Raw genomic sequence first — 23,437 nt, forward strand, 5'->3', positions numbered from 1 at the left:
GCTTTAGAGTTTCATTTAACACAATATGTCTTGGCTTTGAACATTAGGATTACATTTAGAACCGGGTGTGCTTTCGTTATGGGCTACTTTTACCTCTTTCCACTCTTTCCACTGGTACCAGGTTGTACCTGGTACTGGGTACTTTTTTTTAGCACCTGCTCTGCCGGAGTTCAAAGCAAGTTGAGTCCGTGTCAACAGACTGCACTGCCAGCAGTTGGCCAGTCAGTGGCATCACTCGATGAGTCATGAGAGTGACTTCTTAACAAAAATCGAAACTGCCATTTTTGAAAGGAGGATGACCGAATGACGAAAATGAGTCTGGCAGTCCCCGAGTCTGACGAAAAGGTGTAGACTGAGCAGCATGTATATCATCCGTTATTGTGTTGTGTTTCTTTTGCATACAAATTATGTTATGGGACTTTTGGCAATGTTGCTATAATGACCCCACCCACATTAAGGTGAAAATGACCCAAACTGGGTAGAGTCGAGTCAAGTAGGTACTAGTGGAAAAGAGGCATTTATGATTGGCAAGTCGCTCCCAATCATAATCATAATCGCTACCAATCATTAGAAGCTCTGGTTACTACCAGAGTCAGACCCACCCTCAACATGCCAGACATGTTGAGGGAACTGCCAAAATGTTCACATTGGAGCACAATGGGTGCCCTCACAATGGTCATTCTGTGATTTGTATGACTGTGGCTTAAGTATTTTGGGTGCTTTCAACTGAATGCATTTCAAGATGCTGCCTTGGACTTAGAATGTGTTTGCAAGTACTTCTGAATCAGGCTGTATTTTACTGTGTGGCTGTTTGAGAAATACTGAATGTTTGATGCTGTTCAATAGGTTTGTTAAATGGCTCATACTGTCTCTCTTCACACAGCAGTAATGCAGAAGCAGTGTGTAGCGGTGTGTGCTATGTGTGCATCACATCTTCTGGTAATCACAGTGTCTCCCAGTATCCCATGGCACTTGCCAGGTCTTGCCACCTGCTCTGTCTTTGCGTCGCCTTGTCCGCTGATGCCCAGGAAGCCCCTCAAGTTTTCAGCTTTGTTTTATGTCTCTGCCAGGCCCTCAGCTGCGTGAGGTCTGCAGGAGTTTGTGCGTGGGTTCACATACATTGCCAAAAAGCTGTCTGTCATTAAGCATGAGTCTGGCTTTTTTCCACCTGGACACTGTTTTCCCATCTGTTTCCATCCCAGTGATCAATTCTGACCCAAATTTTGTCAGGTTGACTTATGTAGACCAGCAAAGGGCACAAGCATTTCCAAAAAATCAAGCCTAAAGCTTCTTGTTGTGTTTGTTTTCTGCAGAGAGATTTTAGAGAGCTATTCTATTAATAGCTCTGTAATGGGGCAGCTAATAAAATTCTGGTGTGAGTCAGTCAGTGTGCTGGAAAACGATGAAAGGTTAAAATACTATCCAGGCCTAAAATGGCCACTTATGCTGAAATAACACTCTTGTAGTAAGAATTTTGAAAAGTTTTCAAGTAGTAATCTGAAATTTCAACATTAACAAATGTGAATAATTTAGCCAAGGGATACTTAATGTTGTTTCCTGTCCCCGACTTCTTCACGTTGCCAGTAGATAGCTTGAAGTCATGCTGTTCCTGTTTGACAGACTCTCCTCAAAGTTTCTATCTCCACAGTCTCAGCAGAGACCACACTTAGTTAGCAGTGGACCCTGGAGCATCATTGCAAAAACAAGGCTAATGAGTGCTCAGCAAAATATACAATACACTAGAAAAGAACTTTCAGAAACACCTTGAAACACTAAACACTGAAGTCAGAAATATAAAGCTTCTATATCCACCAGTTCTAACACCTGTGGATTTTTTGTGTTTTAATTCCATCCTGATGAAATTGGCAAGGACTTAATCATAATCAGTGTATGATATTTGTTTCAAGGTAATGTCTCAAAAGAGAGTGCATTTCCCTTTCAGAGGGAATATATATAAAACTAACAACAAGTGACAGAACTCTAGTAACAAACAAAAAGCTGTAGTAATCATAGACAGTCCAAACTTGAAAGTAAAGTAACTTCTTTAAAGACTACTTGGAGTCAGGCGCTCCTTAAAGAGCAGAAACTGGCACTCCAATCCCTTAAAATAAATGCATGCAAAGTTACATTACTGAAAAACTCAGCTGCTTTCTTAAAAGGTGGTTACTGGAAATGGTGGCTTAATAATTACTTACATAGGATCTCAGAAGAAACATAATAGGGATACATGGAGGTGGAAGCCTGCAACAATGTCAATGTTTTTCACAGATTTGAAGCATAGTAGAGGATGCATCATGGTTAAGGCTGCTTCGGTGTCTCAGATTCTGGATGCCTTGCAGCCACTGAACAATTGAGCCACATATTAGCCATTTGCCAATCTGTGGATGTCTGTGTTTGGCTTATCGCCATTGACGACCATTGACGGTGTCTTGACGTTGCATAGTTTGTCCACCAGAGGGCACTCTGCAACTTTCCTGTTGGTGACAGCTGGGAAGCTACAGATTAATTAGCTGATCCAAGCAAAGTCTCAGACTGTAAATGGTATTAAGTAACTAAGTAGAAAAAAGTCAGAAAAATCTATGGTTCGCGTATCTGAAAAAAAAAATTACTGGCCGATATTTTGGAATATTGGATTTTAAAATCACCAAATATCACTGTTGGTATAAAAATTCTATGTGAGTCAGCTCTATTGTACAGTGAAATCCTAGAAGACCCCAAAACATAAGAACACAAACATCGCAGTGGTTAAGGAAGAAGAAAATTCAGGTTCTGGAATATAGGGATCTGAATCCTGATGTTAACACGACCTGTAGTGGGCTGTTCAGTCCAGACATCCTAGACGTAATGATGGACAAAAAAGTCGTCTTTCATCATTGTTCAAGTCTCAGAGGCAACTAAAGACAACATCAGATGGAGGAGGATGGAGGAGTTACTAGATTAGACTTCACGTACTTTTTCCAGCTAGCTCTGTGATTAATTGCTCAATGAATTCGATATAGATGTAAGAATTACCACTATTATGTGTTATTAATTCCATCTAGATTGTGTTCTTATAAAACTGAGACTTAAATAAAGGCTACACCACCACTCATTGATGCAGAAACCCTGATAAAGGTTTCTTAAACTTTTCTAGACACATACCGAGTGTCAATGAAGTTTAAGCACGAGTCTTATAATTAAAGCATGCAAGACCCGTCTGCTTTATCCTGTTTTGGCTTTTGCTTCCCAGCTGGATATGGACTAAGTGAGAGGAACTCTTAGTTGCTTGACTGTGCTTTTAGTGTCATCATACTTTAATTGAACTTACTGTTATTAAGTTTAATTAGAGTCTTTATAACTGGCTGACTTTTTCTGTAATGTCTAAGTTGCGAAGCATGTTTTAACATCGAGCTGTAATATGCGAGTTAATAAGTAATAAGAACCATGGAGTGTAAACGTTTGGAGGTTATATATGTATGTAGATTTCAAAATATAAGAGCCCTGGTCGAGTTTTGTGCGTAGTAGTTTAGTTGTGTCTTATTTGCATCTGTGTGTATGTGGTGTGTGTACTTGTAAGTGCAGGCTGTGTGTATCTGATGTTCCATTTACCCTTTTTCATAATTCATGGCACTGGGAAAATGGACTGAAGCGGAGGTGGCTATCGTGTGTGTGTGTGTGTGTGTGTGTGTGTGTGTGTGTGTGTGTGTGTGTGTGTGTAGCAGGATAACAGATGAGCGTTTTGTGGTTCTGTGGAGATGAAACGGACAAGAGTGCGTCTTTGAAATGCAAAGAGTAGTGATAGCGGTGATTGGCCACTGTGTTGAGGAGGAGTTTTTTCCCCAGCATTTCATCATAACACACTTGCTCTCACCTCCCACCTCCACACACACACACACACACACACACACACAAAGTTTATTAATGATAGCATTGTGTTAATTCATTATTATTTTATTTACCTCTGTGACATAAAACCCGGACTAATTCGGTGCGTCTGAGCTCTGGAGGGTTGCTTTTGTCTGCTTGTGCGTGTCTGTATTGCACTGAGTGTAATGCTGGCTCGCCCACGCACACACACACACACACACACACACACACACACACACACATGCATACAGTGTCTAGTGGTGGGGCCTGGGGACCAATTTATTTACATGCAGTGGAAGAGGAACAGAGAATTGGAGGAAGGGATAAAACAAAAAGGGAAGGAGAGAAAAAGAGGAAGCAGCAGGGAATTATGGAGAAAACCCAGTGGAACGAGCAAGTTTCTCTGCTGTTCCCAAGGACAGACTAGACCAATTTACTATTTAGATGGCTCAGTGGGGGTGTGCTTCTTTGTGGTTTTAGTTTGCCAGTATCTTAAGTGGTTTCCAGAAACGCTGCCTTCATTGGTGACGGACTGTTTTAGCTCCAGGGTTAAAAAGTAGCTTAAAGCTGCAGTCGCATGTATTTGCTTTGAAAACAGGTAGAACTTAACAGGAAATCACCTACAAATGATGCAACTGCAGCCTGGTAACATTTACGGGAAAACCCGAGTGAGATGATAACCTTTGCTGGATGCTGCTGTGTGCTGCAAGAGATACAGTAACTGTTTGAGCACACAGAAATGTCTCTCACAGTAAATCTCAATGTTTGTTGGATAATTTTATTTTGAAGTTATAGGGAGGGGGTTACTCTATAGTGGGAAATTGTTTCATGACTGGAAACAGGTTGGAGTTGTAAAGCATACTGGAGATGTGCACTGATATGATGTTTACATGTAGCTCTATTAAGATTCTATCCTGCATCAATGTATACATTTTTCTACTGTTTATCTGCTTCTAGTTCTCTGCAGTTAAGTCAAAACTGCTTGTATTTCCCTCTCTCAAGCAATCACTGGAGGGAAATTCTTTGTAGCATGTCTTGGGTCTGCTCAGGTGTTTCCCTAAACGTCGAGTCACCTGCTGTGGAGAAGATCATCAGGCATCCCAGTCATAACTCCAAACCTCCACAGTCGTAGTTTTCAGTTTCCCTGCCTTCTGTAGTCCCCCGCTCTTTACCTGACTGTTTTTGTCTGATTTGTTTCTTCTTTTATTTGAGCGTGCTTTTGTGTGTTTCATTTCCCCGTTCTTGTTCCGTTTGTTTGCCTTCGTCAGTGTAAGTTAACTCACCTGTCGGGTTCACCTGTTACACTGTGTAGCACCCTTTGTTGAACTCTAAGTCTTTATTAAACGTCCTTGTTTCTCCGCCCACCCGCCAGTCTCCGGGTCCTCTTGTGAACGTTTGCTAACGAACCATGCCCAGAAAGCCCAGAACAAAGTTCATTTTTTCCCACTTGTACCTGGAATCGTAATTCTTTTGGCGACAGCACACAGTTCGTGGCCATAGGTGATGAAGGGAATTTAGCTCAGTCAGAAAATCAAAAGCCTCACCATCAAGCTTTACAACTCCTGCTCTACTCTCCGAATTTGAGGGCAGTCAGTTCTTTCCCCCCCCCCGGTTAAGAACCGTAACCTCCGAATTTAAGGTGCTAATTCTCCTACCATCCGCTTTATGCTTGACTGCAGTGGGCCTCTGTGATAGTTGGAGGTCACCGCTTGATGAAGCCACCAGGACCTCATCGGCAAATAGCAGAGATATGAACTCCGGAAATCTGCCAGCTGTGCCTAGAAATTCTGGGCAGCCCTGAAGTCCAGCGAGCAGAAAAATACTGACTGAAGGGTGCCCTGAATTAAATGCTCAGTGCCTGCTGTTAAATATCTTGGTAGAAATTTCTTATCATGCTGGCAACTTAAAATGAGAGAAAAAAGGCTTTTAGTTTGAGGGAATAGACACTTACATTTGTCAGCATCTCTGTTTGGACACAAATTATATTCGATTTGTCTTTTTACAAATCATTAGGTAAATAATTTTTATTCTCTTTACAGCTGTTCAACAATCTTTTGTCTTTGTCTTGTAGGCAGGACGCCAGTGACCTCTCTGGACCGATACAAAGGTACTGTAATACATCTTTTCATCATCTCCTCTCCTTTTCCTTTTTCCCCTCACTCCTTCGCCTTCCTTTGGCCTCATCTGCAATGAAGCATGCCATCTCCAGGCTTAAGGCCAAGCACTGGCTGCATCAACACTGGAGTGGTGTTGTGAAAAGGGGGGAAGGGGGGGACCGCAGAAGGACAGAAGGTAGATGAGATGAGGTCGTGGGTTGAGAGAGAGAGACAGAGAAGTAAAGGAAAAGAGAGAAAGGGGAAATTAAAAGGCAGAGATGTGACGTGCCTCAGATCTATGGCCAAAGAGGGTCATTAAACTAAACCCTTCGGCGACAGAACGACAGATCAAGAGAGGGGAGAGGGAGGGCAGAAGAAGGTTTAAATAAGGGCCAATCTTAAAATAGCATTACCTATTTCTCATCTGAGGCCTAGTTAACAGGAAAAGAATGAATATCTTGCCCTGAAAACCATCAGCGCCCTCCCATTTCTTACAAGATGGAGGGAGGTCGGAGGGTGGGGGTGGACGAGCCGGTGCAAGTTTTTATCCGTTTGAATCATTTTAAGCTCATAAAGATTTCTAATGCACCTGTAATGCTTTATGACCTGAGTTATAATCAGAGATAATGCTTTCTTTCGCAGTAAATATTACATTTATGAACTACAGGTGTTAATGACTGGTTGTCCAACAAAGACCCTAATAATAGCACATCTCATAAACATTTATAGGATCCATAATGCGTCAGCAGGTGCTGCTGTAAGTGCGGTCACCGCTGCGTTGAAGGGTACTCCAGAATCACAATCCACTGCATTCATGAACCGAAAAGGCAAAAATACATTGTAGCAGGCAAACAATAAAGAAGGATAAATGTTGTGTAGAGATGAAAATGTGATTTCTCTCTTTTTCTTGAAAAAAAAGGCAGTTATTTCTCTTTATAATAAAGCAGAAAACAACAAAGATAGAAGGTGATGAAATGTTCGCTGTGATGGATTACCTATCCTTAGTGAGTTTTAAGTCTCTGTGAGCTGATTTTTTTACTCCATAGTGAAATGAACTGAATCTAATGGCTCCCTGGAAAGTCAGAAATCCATTTAAAAACTCGCAGTATATTTGGAAAATACTCAGCAGTAATATAAAGAATATGCGATTTTAATGGACTGAATCGTGTCAGACCACTGATGTGGTCCTTTAAGTAACCCAGTGGCTCTATAATTTTAATATTACTCTTATTTTTTATATATATATATAAATATATAAATGTTTTTTGTAAACCAGGCTAACCTCTAAATAAATGTTTTGTACTTTTGGAAGTGTGACAAGAAAATAGATAGCATGTTGTTACACGATGATGAGTTCTACATCTGCTGATTTTTCAATACTACAGTCTCTAAATAGTATCAGTCTAAAGCTGCTCCTGACAGGCAAACACGGCAGGTGAATCAGCTGAGATCAAAAAAACAAGATCCGGCTCGGAACGCGACACTGGCGGAAAAGAGGCAAAACATGGGAGGAAGAGCGAGCGACGGCGGCTGTGGCTGTGAATAATTAGGCAAAATACTTTGCTTTTGTTTTTCTCTCTGATTGGAGAAAATAAGCGAGGCTGTGACTGTCGCATGTCGCATGTGCTCTCACACACACACACACGCACCAGTGTGTGTTGTCTTAGGCACTAATCCGCAACACAGCTGCGTCATTCCGGAACGTGTGTTTACTTCCTCTGTGCCTTTACCACCACCACCACCATCACTGCCGCCGACCCCCCACAATCCCCTGCAAACACACACAAACACACACACGCACAATCACACAAAAGAGAACTGGGCGTATAATTTGATCCTGTGTGCTCTCCTCCTCTAATGAAGCTCTCTGGCGGTTTGACTGACACCCGGCTCGTTATTTAAGTGCCTGTTTTGGGCCAGGAGGAAGAAGAAGAGGAGCTGGGGCAAGGATGGAAGACGGAGAGGAGGCGGAGGAGGAGTGAGAGGGGTTGGGGAGAAACAGATAGGAAAAGTGGCAACAAGGGAGCTGAAAGAGAGGATAGGATTGGAATTGGGAGGATAGGGATAGATAAAGGGACTACAGGAAATGAAAACAGGCTGGAAGGATGAAGCAGGGACAGAGAAAAAGAGGATCATGGGAGTCGTAGGGAGTAAATGAGAGAGCGGTGTGGAGAAGAGTTTAAAAAAAAAAGAAAGAGGAGAACTGCAATCAAGACAAGACAGTTTGGGAGGAGGAAGAGCTGATGCCGGAAACGGGGGTGATAAAGGGTGTGGAGGGATTGTGTGCATGAGTGTGTATAATTGCAGGTCTTTGTCCTGATAATGTTCTTTGAAGGCACACAGCTGATAATTAGCAGGCATGGCTCCACGGATGCCTTTCAGCATCGGTCATTATGAGCCGCAAACCCACTATTGGCTCTGACATGACCTCCTGAGATGGCGAGGAACGCTGCGCACACACACACACAAACATACACACCCATACACACACACACGTGCGTGCCAGCAGCGAGCTCACACACATCAAAAAAACGCACCAATTGTGGTAAACAAGTGCTGATTAGTGTATGAATAGCATAAGCTCACGAGTGGAACAGATACAACAGCTCTCCGAAGGCCTCAAGTTCCTCTTTGGCATGAGGGCTGCAGGTGCGCGTGACACGCACAAATGCACTCACACTTCCTGTTTACAGAGCCAGACCCACACAGACAGCAGAGACTGTAATTACAGGGATTCACACAATGTGGCGTCCCGGTACGCTGCGTCCGTTATTGCCTCCCCGGTTGCCACATGACAACAGCGGTCTCCCCCCACCACTCGCTACGGAGACTGCCTGATGCGCCGCTCCTGGCCCCACCTTCCCAAGTATTCCCACATCTGAATATTTATGAGACAGGAACTGGCAGTCAGAAGACACGGGCTGGAGTATCCGCTCTCCTCTGCAGTGACAGTCGTCGGTGTTAAAGGCTCCTTCCTGAGCTTTAATTTGTCCCCCAGTGAGAAAACGTCCAGCAGGAGCTGCAGCGTGGCAGATTCCTGAAAGCACTCCCGGTCATTTCATTTTTTAACCCCACTTTTTGTGCCAGAACTTTTGCATTTCGTCAATAAGGGCAATGACTCCGATTTTTAATAACACAACAAACACAGGCCTCTCTCTCTCTTGTCGAGTAGCAGCGTGGCGTGTTGGAAAGGACAGGATCCGGGTTTATCTCGCCTCTGTTATTTTGATCATCTTTCAAAAACTTATTTTCTTCTTGGTGTGTTCAGAATGTGCGACCAAATATCAGCGCTGGGTCCTTCTGCTACCCCTTTTTGTGGCTTTCAGCTTACCTTAGGTGCCATCATGTGACGAAAGAGTGGATGCTAATCAGGTGGTTACAAGTGGCCAAAGGAGAAAAAAAGAGTGAAACTGTTGCAGCAGTTGTTTAATTCTCATTGGGATTTTAATTGTCGGAGGCTATGCCGGTGTCACGCTCACTGTTCATCCATTTTTCATTCAAACACATGAATTATGAAGAATTGCTAATGACGGGGAGGAGAGAGAGAGGAGAGGGGGGTCTGTGTGCAGAGAGCTGGACGGACTCTTATATCTTTTCTTCCTTCGCTTCCCCACAATCTGTCTCTCTGCTCTCTCAAGAGAGTTTTTTTTTTCTTTTTTGAGTGACACAGGGGTTCAATTTCTGGATAAAACACACACACACACACACACACACACACACACACACACAGACAGCCTGGGTGGCAGGTGAACATACAGTGGTCCAGGAGGGACTGACTTCTGTATGTGTGATCTAGACCATTGACCTGGAACACACAGAGCACTGAGAGAATAAAACTCACACACACACACACACACACACACACACACACACACACACACACACACACACACACACACACACACACACACACACACACACGTCATTACTTTGTTTTTTCTATTAAATATTTTAAGTATCATTGTAACTGTTTCTATATTTTAACATATAATTACAAGCTTTTGTTCTTCCATTTTGTTATTTTTGTTTAATCAAGCATCGAATAGTGTATAGTGTTGAACACAGGCATATAACACAATCATTTTTTACTGATTTTCTATTCCTAAATGATTTTCGGATGTCTTTACTTATTTACTTTTTTAACACGTGGTATGTTTGTTTTAATATTGTATTTTTGGTACATTTGTTTTGTTTCATGGGAACTACATTTTCATCTTTTTATTATCATTATTTTATAATTTACTAGTTTATCCCCTGAAAAAGTTGGATCATATTGAATAGTTGATCGGAAAATATATTTTTCGGTGTTATTGCTGCTTTTTAATCAATCCAGAACACGACTAGGTATTAAAGCAGATTCGTCTGAACACACACACACACACATGCAGTCAGAGCGTTGTGCCCCGGGGTTTTCTGGGATGCTGGAGTGGAGTTCCTTCTTCCAGCTGACGCTCCCTCGCTGAGACGGGGAGAAGCTGAACTCGTGGGCGTGTCTTCTTTGCATTGCAGTGATTTCCTAAAACAATAAGAATATACGGCTGTTTTGATTGTACATTCATTTCAATCGAGTCCTGATTGCAAGTGCGCTCTTTTATTAGCAACTTCTACCCTGTGCAAACAATGCTGTTGCCATAATTAATCATTATCACATTAATTTTGTTTTGAATGATTACTGTAGCACGTTATAAAGAAACTGTTTTTGTTGTTGGTGGTGGTGTTGATCTTCCTGAAATTAGTTCTTCAAGCGCAGTAATGATTCAGTTACAAGATTGCGATCTGGGGGAAAAATATCTTTAGATTTGCTGTTACTTTCCTTTTCCATTTTCATTCGCTTGTTTGCACGTTCCCACATTTGTCTTTTTCTCTGCTAAGGCACATATGCATGCCTTTCAGTGTGTGTGTGTGTGTGTGTGTGTGATGTTGGGGGAACTCAGTGTGACTTTTTTTTTTTCCTCTTTTTTGAGAGGCTCCAGATGGCTGAGAGACAGGTGAGCCAATTAGCGAGTCTCACTACACAGCAACATCATCACACCGGCGGAGCACGACAGCGAAACACACAAGCACACGCACATGCACACATACACGCACACACACAAACACAAAAAAACATACCAGAATTTCACATGACTCTGCCGCACGGTTAGCTCTGCCACCGTAACGTCCCGATGTGCGTCTTAGTCCGTCAATACGCCGTCACGAGCTCGTCAGTGTCACTGCGCAGATGAAATTGATTCTGGAATATGTAACAATTCTGGGAAATGATGACAAATGATCCTCTAATGTTAGCTTATTATCACGGCCTCCCGCAACATACAGCGCTGCGCAACTTATACTGTGGCCCATTATGCATGTTTTATACGACCCAGAAAACAGGCATAATGGGCAGATTTGAATTGATTTGCTTGTGTATTCATTTATTTTCAAGGAGCCAAAAATATTTCAGGAAGCCTCGCTGATGTTCATTATAATTCTAATGAAGTCGAAATCTTCACAAAGGAGGAGAGAGCGGCAGGAAGACAGCAAGTCTAAACAAAACAACAACCTTTATCTGTCTTCCTCTCTTTATCCCTCTTTTTTTCCCCCTCTCATGTCGTCTCTTTTGCTCTGTTTCAGCGCTGAGTAGCTGAATATTAGGCGTAGAAATTGCAGACTTTGCCGGTAATTAGCCGTCAGCCGCTGTGGAAAACACACCTGACCCTTTGCACTCCTTCCAGCTTCTAGATGCAAACAATTCCCCTACACACATATATGCATCCATATGATGCAACGCATGCACTTGCATGGTGCTTATTATTTAAAAAGGCTGCTGTGTTTGTCTATTTCTCTTTTTGTTAAGGGATAATTGAACATCCATGACGGCTGCTTTCCCGCCTAATGGAAGGGGACAAATTAATCTCTCTGTGCTAATGTCTGCAAATGGAACAGGACCACTCCTGCCACCTCCATGCTCAGCTAACCTGCTTGGCGTTAGTGCATACGAGGATAATGTAAACCTCCGTCGACTCTGATGATGGATATAATGCAGCTAGTGTCATTTTGAAACTGTGGGATTCTCTAGGCCTTCTAGGAAAAAAATTTGAATCACAAAAGAATTTGTATAATGTTTTTAACTGAAACGATCAATGTTCTGTGGTTTCAGGTCATTCCTACCTGATATATATGCCTCCAAGTGAGTATTTCTAAAGGACTGGTATTATGTAGATACTTTAAATCATCCTGTGAGATCAGAAGTTGGTGCATTCTTATATGTACTGAAAGTCATTAACTGCATTAGAGTCTTAAGAAGGATTTCTCACAGTCGCTTTAAAGCTCGATTTAGACAGAGGACTGCAGACTGTGCTGCTGCAGGTGCTAACAGCGCCACAGGAGGGATAAAGTGGGAGACGGGGAACTGTTAACAACTGCAGTAAAAGGCAGTGGCATCAAGACTGCATTCTTTTGGATTCCTTGTCAGTCACCAGGCAAGATGTGTAAATAATGCAGGCACTGCGCAGCCACACACCTCGAATATGTAAGTGCTGTGTCTTTTCATCTTCAGTGTTTTGTGTGATCTTTGTGAAACACGGTGAAAACCTGTTTAAACCATAAACAATCCTGTTCATATGCTGAGGGTGGAGACTTAGCGCGTATGCGAAGACGTCCCGGTGTTATACTTTAAACATCGTCAAGAATGTGAGGTTCTGTTTAAGGCTGATTTGTTTTATTCTCATGGTGCAGGTGTGAATACAAGGCTCCGTTCATAGCAGCAATCTGTACTGTAAGTAAAAGACCTAAACATATTAGATGGAGAACTTTCGTTTTTAATCCTCAGTCGTAAAAGACAGAGAAGGTATCGTCAACCAACGGGGCAGCGTGGACACAGTAACTCAAGAACGAGGCGACTTAGGATTTTCACACTTATACCATAGGTGCAGCTCCTAAAAAATGGCAGGCAAGTTCCAATATATTCCAGTAGGTTGTAAGAATTTGGTGTCAACACAATAACTCGAGAAGAAAATCACGTAGGATTTTCAACTTTATATCACAGGTACAAATTTGGAGACTGGGGGTAGTGCCACCAGTGTTTCCCGCTCCACTCATGTAAGAAAAAGAGTAATTTAAAAGTGTTGCTTGCTAAGAACTAACATAATTAACCGTAAATCAACTGAGGATAGATTTAGTTCACGCAGTGCAGTTCAGTCTTGTAATTGTAGCTCCGTTTCAGAACACTCAACCCAAGACACAGTAAGGTGAAGACACGATAATATTAGTGTCACGGTTCTGGGTCAGTTTGACCCAGTGTTTTGAGTTGTTATGGTTTGGTTTATTTTTGAATGATGGATCGTTCTTTATGTTTCTCTGGTGCTTTGTTGGGTTTTATGATGAATCTGTGTTTCAGTTATTTTGGTGTGTTTTTGCATTATGGATTGTTTTCTTATTCTCTTGTAGTGCTTGTGGTGGTGGTGATGATGATGATGACAGATTATTATTAGTTTCTTGTTTCTGTTTATTGTGTTTAAGGATTTGTTGTTTCATGTATTGTTTGAGTTGCATGTGTTATATTCTGTCTGCCTCTGTCTGCGTCTTTGTTTAGTGGGTTCTTGTTTCCTGTTTTATTGTGAAGGTCCGTGTCTCATGTGAGTGTGTTCAGTTCTACTGCACCCCTGTCTCGTTCGTCCAATTTCTCCCAGCTGTGTCTCCCTCCTGTTTCTCATTCCCCGATTACCTCCCTGTGTATATAAGCCCTGTGTGTTCCTGTGCTCTCTGTCGCGTCGTACCATCCGATCATGGCTGTGTGTTTCCGGTTCGCAGTGTTCGTTGTTCTGTTCATGTTTTGTGCTTTGCCAGCAATAAAGCTGTGGTTTTCTGTTGAAATTTGGCTTCCCGAGTCCTGCGTTTGGATCCTCACCTCCGCCTGCCGCACACAGAGCCCTGACAATTAGTGAGAATGCCAAGTGTCAGATGCTCTGATATGAACAGCTCTTGGCGGAGGTAGGAAAAAAGAAAGTCCCTTCAAGAAGAAACAGAAACTGGAACAGGCAGCTATCTACCACAACCAGTGAGGAGAAGAGAGGCTAAAAGAGTACACTGAGACTATGATTAACGAATAACTGGACAACACACAAACTCTGGGAGCAGGCACACGTAGGGACACCATAACTACAAGTTTGATCAAAGGCTTTTAATTTCAGCTTCTGCAGACTTTTTTATGCAGACCAATTACTGCATGATTGCTTCACACTCAAAGCAAGTTACAAAATTGTGTAATAACAGCTACTGTGTGTGTCTGTGTGGCATCCACAGCTGTCGGTGTGCACATCTGCGAGGGAGAATAATCCCGGTCTTGGGATTTCATTTGGGCTTGCCCTTTTTTCTTTAGAAAAGACCAGAGAGTGGCACAAAAAGTGCCTTGCCTTAGTGTTGGAAAATTTCTTTGAAGCGTCAGCACGGTCGACTTTGTGGCACACGAATGCCTTCTCATTTTCAGCCCCCAAATCTGTAAAACGCGAGGTAAACTCTTCTACCTTTCTTCCCCTTAACTTAATTAACCGTGTTTATTCTGCTTAGTTTCACTGCACGTTTTTCTCCCAGCCATTTGCGCCCTCCTGCAGTGCCTCTGTGTTCCGCCAAGGGGGCCCACCCCACAGTTTTAGAAGCACTGAGTAATTTGCAAACGGTTGTCAAAGAGTCCAAAAATAAGCTCCACGATGACGTGGCATCAATCGCGCTGCCATCTCTGTTCACATTTGAACATGTTTTGTAGAGGAATGTGGAGGTGGGAGGTCGGGTGACTGTCACCCTATTTTCCCATCTTAATAGCCTGTGATCCTGCAGCCATTTTGCCTTCTAAGCCTTTTCCTGTGGATGACCTCCAGGGGAGATTGTGTTGTGCTGCTGGAGTACAGAGGAGTTGATTACGCTGGCAGTGCCGGGGCTTTGTTCTAAGCATATGCCCGTCCTTGGCTTTGCAGCGCGCGAGAAAAGAGATAGATGAAGAAGAAGAAGAAGACGACGAAGAGGAGTCTTATCTCTCCCGTGGGGTCTCGCATCCTTTCATTCCAGATTGTCTTGGTGACCTTCTTGCCCCACCCGGTTCATCCCGACCCTCCACTGCATCGCTTGTTTACTGTCCCATAATGACATTGTCAATGGCAACAATACATCCGCTTATCGCGAGGTGTCTGCCGTCACAATGGATGAATGGCAGCGTAATGGAAAGGCGAATTTGTCCCGTTGTCATCTCCAAGTCTTTGGAGGCTCTCTCCTACTTGGCCGTGTGTGCCGGCGTAAGATAAGATTAATTCTTCATATCGCAGGGCTGATTGCAGAATCTTGTATCTAATGCAATTTTTATTTCCTCACCCCTCCTCCTTTCCTATTTCCCTTTTCTTTCGAACTGCAGAGTCAAGCATTTTTTTCCTCCTCTTTTTCTTTGGGGAAAAAAAATCTAAATAATTTATCTGTGTTTTGGTGCATTTTCCCCCCTCCTGTACTGTTGAGTGGAGAGAAATGGGATGGAGACAGACAGGAGGAAAGGCACATGAGAGTGTTTTTTTTTCTTTTCTTTTTTTTTTTTCCTTTTTTTTTGAATGGGAGGAACGTGAGCAGCATGCCGAGGAGGGTAAGAAAAGGGAGCGAAGGATGGCGGGAAGAAGGCAGAGGGGTTGAGCGAGCGAACCTCGCTCAGCTCTCGGCTGGAGAGGGGCCTAAGAGGAGCCTGCAGACTTTGGTAATCCCTCTTTTATTAATGTGAAGCCAAGCTCAGCAGAATGCAGGCTCACAGACATACCAGAGCTGCTCACAACTGACTGTCTTTGGGCCTCGCTGTCTGTCTCTTGCATGCAGATCTGCTTCGCTGTCATGACGGGCCAAGTCCGGCCCCTCCCATTTGCCGGGCTAGTAAACAGCTAAACGGTTAAAACAGTGTCGCATCTTGCCTGGGTCCAGACCCGGCCCCGTGCACTTCTGCCCTGCGAGTGGAGCTCTCGAGTCTTTTGATCCTCGCTCAGGTTCCCGGGCTTGGGTTTTTGGCACCGAAATGCATCCTCACCGCTGCACCGTGCCCTGCACGTTACCATGACAACCCCCCTTACATCACTCAGTGCCCCCCATGTAGCCAATGGGCATTGACCTTTTGCTGTCAGAGCGTGTTAGGGAGTGAGAGACACAAAGTGAGAGAGAGAGAGAGAGAAAGATGGGAGAGAGCGAGTGGAGGCAGGCGCGCGGCAGAAACAACAAACGCAAATAGGTCATTAAATCGTAAACACGATTTAAAAGAGACAGAGGCTGCTCGGTTCAACTGGGCCTCAAGTTACTGCGATGTCAGCTCCACAGCGTGCGTTCGCTTTGAATGACAAAAACAAGATGCTTGTCTTCATAAGGCATGATGTCATAATGTTGTAAAAAGAACAAAAAAGGCAATGTTTTTAATTTAAGGCTAAATTTGAGATATCGTGAGACGGGGGGGGGGGGGGGGGGGGGGGATGTTCCCTCTAACACTTAGCTTCTGATTGTCCTGTACACCACCATATGTTCTATGCTCTCCAGCAGTAGCCCTTTAACACAGACTCGTATGCGGAGAGCAGGCTTCCATCAGCAAGCACAGAGAGAGACTGATGCGGGCCTTCAGAGAGATCCTCGTTAGAGTAAATAAATGTAAGGAAGTGTGTAGAAAATGCCAATTAAAAGGCAACTAGATGGAATTAGAATTCAAATGAATGCTGTTTTTAACCTCTCAACCTCTACAAGGTCGCTGCTTGGGGATAGCGTAAAGAGTTTAGATCGTTAAGGTTTGTGTTATATGTTGGCAACTGAGCCCTCCTGAGTGCTTCTATAGCAGCCTGCAGGATGCTGAGAGGTTAAAGAGCTGCTGAAGTTTGTTTTTTCTTTAATATGATGGATTTTTTTATACATTTAACCGGTTTTGATGTCTTATTCAGCAGATTCGCTTGCATTTGGCCACCAGCTTAGAATGTTCTCAGCCTATTTATCACTCCTATAGATATGGCTGGTAGGCACCCTCGTGTACCTGCTTGTAGTCCAAAAAAGTGCATCATCAGCCATTCTTATCACAGCGTTCTGTTGGAGTTCTGTGTGCATGTAAAATCTACAGTAGAGTTTTTTTATGCTCAGGCCACTTTCACACATGCACGACAGCCTGAACATTACCTGACAGAAATGCATCTGAGGATAAACATGTTGAATCAGACATTGAACATCTGCCAACACTCCCGTTTTTCCCATGTCTTAAGACCCTCCTGTTCTGCCGTTTCTCCCTGAATTTGCAAAACTCTCACACTTTATCGTTGAGAAGTTGTAACGCACTTTTGTTTTATAGATGATCTGGGAACGTTCTCTCCATTCACTCCAATTTCAACTACAACCTGGCAACTCACAGAATGATTCAAAGGGTGTGTGCACAGCTTATCGCTCCTGAAGTAGACCAGTTACATGCTCACTTTTCTGTTGTTGTTGCTTCACAACTCCATTGACCGTTCAGACGCAGTAGGGAACCAAACGTTATAATAAACCAAACTAAATGCAGGCGAGTTGAGTGACATTTCTGTTTTTTCGGATGTCGATGATGGTGAGGTTTTGACTTCTGTCAAAGAGATACTTTCCGATTAAGAGCTTTCCAAATCAATTACTTGTAACCGAAATGTTGTGAAAACACGACGCCTCTTTCCAAATTATTAAATTGGATGAGTTACAGTCATTCTCATCAAAACAAGTTATAATCTGCACTGCCGTCACTGTGCGCAACCGTTGGGACCGACTAAAAAGTGCAAGACTGAAAAAACAAGAAACACTGCAAAAATATTCAACCGACACACTGAAATTTCACCCCTCACTGCTCTCGCTGTTGTGTCGGTTATGCTAGGAACTTAGTTTTGTGCTTTTTTATTTATTATTTTATTATTATTATTTTCTGGTGAGGGCATCCTGGTGGTGCAGTGGTTATCACTTTAGCCCCACAGCAAGAAGGTCCTGGGCTCAAGTCCACAATGTGCCCGGGGCCTTTCTGTGTGGAATTAGCATGTTGTCCCGTGTCTGGGTACTCAGGTACCCTGAAATGGAGAAGCACAAGAGGATGGATGAATGAGTGGATATTTTTCATCAATACATCTGATGCAGGTTATCCACTGGTCTATGCTACAGAAAAAGGGAAACTTTAGACTATTTCCCAGCCTGCTTCTTCAGACATTATCCAGAGTTCATTTGTGAAAATACTTTTGGTAACCTATAAATGTGATCTTTACAACGTGTAAATGACCTTATGACAAGTAGGTGTCCAAGCACAAGATGGAAATTGTCCAAGACTTTCAATACCGAAATACTTTGCCTATTCCTTGGGATTAACTAGTAGGCACAACCACGCCGAGGTGATAATTAGCTATTAAAGTAGTGGAAGAAACCGCCTACTGGTATAATGGCTGTTGGACTGTTACCAACTGGTAACACTGGCCATTTGAAAGCGGTGTTTTGGGTTAGCACTTCTTGATTCAGCACGTTTGATTAGACCACTGGCAGGTCATGGAGAGCAGGCAGCAGCAAGAGTAGAAGAAGGAAACTCAATTCTTGGATTGCAGAGTCAACAGTTTGACGTCAGCAGTCAGAAATCACAAACACTTGTGTCTACTAACCTAAACCATGTGAGGAATGAGGCAAAAGTGCAAAATGGACTGGCATCATGTCACCTGACACACTGGACAAGCTATGAAAGACTAATAGTCAAAGTACATAAGATGCTGTGCATGTTAACAGTGAAAGAGAAGGGAAAGGATACATTTTGCTAATGCAACCCTAATACTGTAACTGATATGATATGAATTATTATCAGAAAAAAATAAATATTCTAATTCCTTCATTCAGAATGGGACTGTAGCGGTCTATATTTAAATGTAAGCTCATAGCAGAGTTGTTTTTCCCCACTTTAATGTATAAATGCTTCCTCGCACAGCTTTAGTAACTGAATGCCTGCAGAAGTGTGAGCTATTAGCCATGTAAATAACAAATCATCAGTCATCATTGTCAACATTTATGCATTGTAATTTGAATGCATCATTCCATTCACCGCTGTGTGCTCCTTTTAGGCTTTAGGTTGTTGTGCTCTTTATGCATTCAGCTTTCAGACTAATAAACATAAGCAACACGAGTGGATGCAGCATATGTTGGATTTTGAGCGGGGGAAAAAAAATCCATGAGATCATTATATGTGAGAGTGCCAGGTATTTCACGCTCTTAGTCACCACTTTTTTGTTGACGAGCTCGCCATGTGTCAATATTTGTCACCGTCGCGCGCTTGCCATCGCTTTTGGCTGAGACAAAGTGCAATGAGAGGCCGATCCGATCTGAATGGTAAACAACAGAGGCGGAAATGGGTAATTAAGTTAGAAGTTAGCAAAAGTGTCTGCTGCATTTTAATGCCAATGGCCTGTGCACGCCGGATAATTTAGGATTTCAATTGCTGTTGTTTTTCAGTGAAATGCAGGTGTTTTGTGAAGACAGACGATTTTGCCCTGTATGCCAAACATTCTAATGAAGCTCACGTACAATCCATAATTTTAACTATCCCCCACCTGCCAGCTAGCCACACACGCACACATCCACACATATGCACGCACATGTGTGGATGTGTGCGTGCAAGGGGAGACACACACACACACAGTGCACAAACAAGCATGGGCATGGTACCCACACACACATACACACAATATGCACTAATGAAGCTGTTCTCCTTTCCTCTCTTTTTCGTTCCTGGCTCACTGAAACATGCATAAATCATAATAAACAGAGAGATGAATTTTTAATCAGAAGCTCCCTGCCTGTGTCTTCAGCCCCAGCCTCCTATGGGGAGGAGATGCTGTGATGTGCCAGGTATATGGAGCCTGATATGGCAGGGCCTCCTTCGGGAGGGCTGCTCACTGAGACATGCCTGTCTGGGCTGCCTCGTGCTGGGCATGATCTGCTGGACCGAGCCGTCTCTCTGGAGTTGAGGCTGGCCCTTCGAAAACGCAGCCTGTACTTGCAGGAGGCTTTGGACAGTTAGAGTGGGACGCCTGAGGAGAAATATTCAATAAAACTCTGAGCTTGGTTTTAATCAGAGAGCAGTCAGTCATTATTCTGACTGTCCATTAACATACATGAAATAGATCCTAAGAAAGTTAGAGTTCATAACTTTGCACTAAATTGTGCAGTAAAAGGTTGAAATATTTGAAAATAAATGTTTTTTTGAGATTTTCCTTTATTTTTAAAGAAAGATTTGCAGGTCCAAGATTTTCAGCCATGTTTTTCCAGAAGGCATCCAGTTTCTTTCCCCATGAGAGCCTTTTCTCTCTGGAGACTTAACCGCTTCGCCCCAGACTTTTAGTTTTTAGTTTTGCTCCACTTTTCTGGAAAGCTTAGGCTGCTTGAGGTGAGAATGATGCTTCTTATTGGCAGACCCAGTTTTTTTCATAAAAGGTCATATATTGTGGTGAAACTCTGACAGAATCAGGGGCCAAAAATTCTTCCACGACCTGGAATTAACACCAGGATTTATGAATATTTGCTCAGACACCCGAGTATTGCCAGCATGGTACGGCCAAGTCAGTAATGTTCTGAGCTGTAAACTAGTTCATGCAAATAACAGTTCAATAAAATTACAATATCGAGGACGGATCATACGTGTTCAACTCTCTTTTAAATAGTGGGAGTTGGAAGTGGTCAGGAGGCTGTGAGCTACACCAGAGGCTGTGGAAATTGCATTTATTTGTGATATGCTAATCTTGTTGCATTGAGGTTATTTATATTCCGTCTTAATAAACTGTGAAAATTCAGTGCACAATTGACTTCATGCTGTACTTGGCCTTCTTCCATCGGCGCAACACAACTTTACTGTGATGTATACGATTTATTTACCTCATAAAAACTTCATAGAAGGGTGGTAAAGCTGAGTTAAGGTTGGTTTATTTTCCACTCTGTCTGCAGCTCTATATCTGGAGTCTGAGCCCGGGTTGAGCTGTGCCAGAAACACAGAGATGATGTGCAGTAAATGCGAATAGTGGGCATTGTCGGCGTGGCTCGGTGCCGGACTGGGCCATGCCCAGTGGTCATGCAGGCAGTCCAGAGCTGGACTGGCGCTAGGTTGTTCCAGAGCTGTAGTATTAGACTCAAATAGGCCCACAACATAACAACATGAGCTGAGCTGTCACAGGGGATTACTTCAGCTAGGCAAGCCAGCGGGGTCTCCACTGCTCTGCTGCTCTACCAGGGAGAGAGAGAGCGAGAGCTAGAGAGTGGGGGGTATGGGGAGGGGGAGATAGGGAAGAAGAGGAGGGTGGAGAGTGGGGTAGGGGTTGGGGTGGGGGGGGACATTTGTTTCTCTATGAGAGAAGAGGGAACAACGGCAGAGAGGCTGAGAGGAACAAGGCAGAAGAGAGAGAAGCAAAGAGAGGCCGCTTGTTGCAAACGTCTAGCAGTGGGGGGGAAGGGAAGAGAGGAAGAGAGGACAAAAGAGGAGGAGGAAAGAAAAGAGTTGCCAGCTTGTATCCTGATAAAGTGCATTAGTTTGCTTGTGATGTTGGAGCATTCGTCCGAGCTGGGCTTTGTGGGGAGAGTGTGTGTTGATGCCACTTGCCGCCTCCCTCCTGCAGCCGCCGGTGCGGGATCTATGAGAGCTGACGAACTGCTGCTGAGGTACACACTCGCACGCACACGCATCTGCGCTCGCACGTACAAGAACGCACGTGCGAGCACTTCTTTCTGACCCAGATGCTGCCTCCATGCGTTCCAGCTAGGGTGTGCCTCTGCTGCATGGTTACTTTGGCATCAGCGAGGTTCATGAGCATCTTTGTGTGTGTGTGTGTGTGTGTGTGTGTGTGTGTGTGTGTGTGTGTGTGTGTGTGTGTGTGTGTGTGTGTGTGTGTGTGTGTGTGTGGAGGGGGAACCTAAACAAAGTCCAGATGCTGGCTTATTCCTGTGTTTTCTGGAGATTTGACGTCTAGCAGGTTTTACTGCAACACCTCCTACCCGGACCTTCAGCCTAACAGTGTTGTTAGCTGGCAGGATATTTCTCACTGCTTCCCTGCAACTGTTTGCCCAGTCAAGCGTAACATCCAATGCTTGTACTTCTGCTTTTTTTGTTGTTGTTCTCTATCTTCCGCTTCGTTCACCCCTCCTCCTGCTGTGTTAGCAGCATTGTGTGGACTACAAGCAGTTAAAGCTGAAGAATTAGCAAATAAATGGTCGCTAACAGTAATTTTTTTTTTTTTTTGCCTCTACCGCTTTTAAATTAAACATCTGGCTGGTCAGTGTCATTCACCTTTGACTTCATTCACAGTTCGGTTGTTTTTATTTATATACAATGTTTTTCATGCAGTCGCTGTGTTTGCCTTTCAGCTAATTTACATTTTCGTATTATTCCACCCACATGTACATGAATATGTATGATTTATAGTCTTACTCGCTTCCTTGGTGTCAAGAGTTGTAGCATTTAATGATGTCAGTGCTGATTCTTAAGCTTGTAATAGAATTCTGATGTCTTAAAGTAAGAAAAAAACGCCACATTTTCTGTTGGACCTACACAATAACACACACACACAAACACTGTTATCTGATGAAACTATAAAGATGTCTGTTATTTCACCTGAGACTTTTAATGCTCCCTGATTGTTTAAGATTTGAGATGAAGCCACCCACTGGCTTGTAGACTTGTGAAGCTTGAAATTAGCTTTTGTGGCCACCACTGTATCATTTTGTTTAATCCAGACGTGTTCGTATTTCGTCTTTCGTCCCTCACCCCCAACCGGTGGCAGGACATGGGCACCACTCCCTGGGCCTGGTTGTGTCAGAGTTTTCTTCCTGTTAAAAGCAAGTTTTTCCTTCCCGCTGTCGCCAAGTGTTTGCTCATAGGTGGTCGTCTGAATGTTGGGATATTCTGTATTGTTGCAGGGTTGTAGCTTTGCAATATAGAACACCTTAAGACTGACTGTTGTGATTAGGCGCTAAATAAATAAAACTGAATCAAACTGGAAGCCCGCAAAACCCCAAAAGACTGTATGGCACTGACCAGTGCTAACTGACATACAAAAAATATACCAAAGTGTCCTTCACTAAAAACTGTGGCGCACATATTTTGGTGTGTATTAGAATGATCAAATATCCAGCGCTTGAATTCATAGGAGCTAAACTAAAGCCTAGCAGACAGCAAGCAGCACCCACTTGTCAGTTGAGGTTGCAATGCCTGAAATAATCATTTAATCAGGTGAGTTACAAGTAAATAAATCAAAAACATTTCCCATACAGTTGTTAATTGGTTATAAAAACCAAAATAAAAAGATTTTTATTCTCTTTATAAATTCGGGGCATTTTAACATGGCGGTCTAACGCCATAGTTGAGTTATTTAACAATTTATTATAGACCATAAAAGTCTCATTTGAATCTTATAATTGTTTTTGTTGCCAGTTAATTTTTAATTATAAACTTGTTAATTTTGGAAGATTCTTCTTTTATATAATTATTTTAAGGTTTATAA

At 43.1% G+C, this 23,437-nt stretch overlaps 1 protein-coding gene across 20 annotated transcripts in view; it reads left to right on the plus strand.

Moving 5' to 3' along the window:
* Positions 1-23,437, plus strand: part of celf2 (cugbp, Elav-like family member 2) — a 239,241-nt gene that overhangs the window by 42,205 nt on the left and 173,599 nt on the right. For all 20 annotated transcript variants that reach the window (XM_035907267.2, XM_035907270.2, XM_035907281.2 and 17 more), the window contains exon 2: positions 5,918-5,953. In XM_035907267.2, the coding sequence (XP_035763160.1) occupies positions 5,918-5,953 (36 nt within the window). The remainder of the gene's footprint in view (positions 1-5,917; positions 5,954-23,437) is intronic.

Source organism: Neolamprologus brichardi, chromosome 17 (assembly GCF_056152115.1).
Source record: "Neolamprologus brichardi isolate AB-2024 chromosome 17, ASM5615211v1, whole genome shotgun sequence".
Taxonomy (NCBI): Eukaryota; Metazoa; Chordata; class Actinopteri; order Cichliformes; family Cichlidae; genus Neolamprologus; species Neolamprologus brichardi.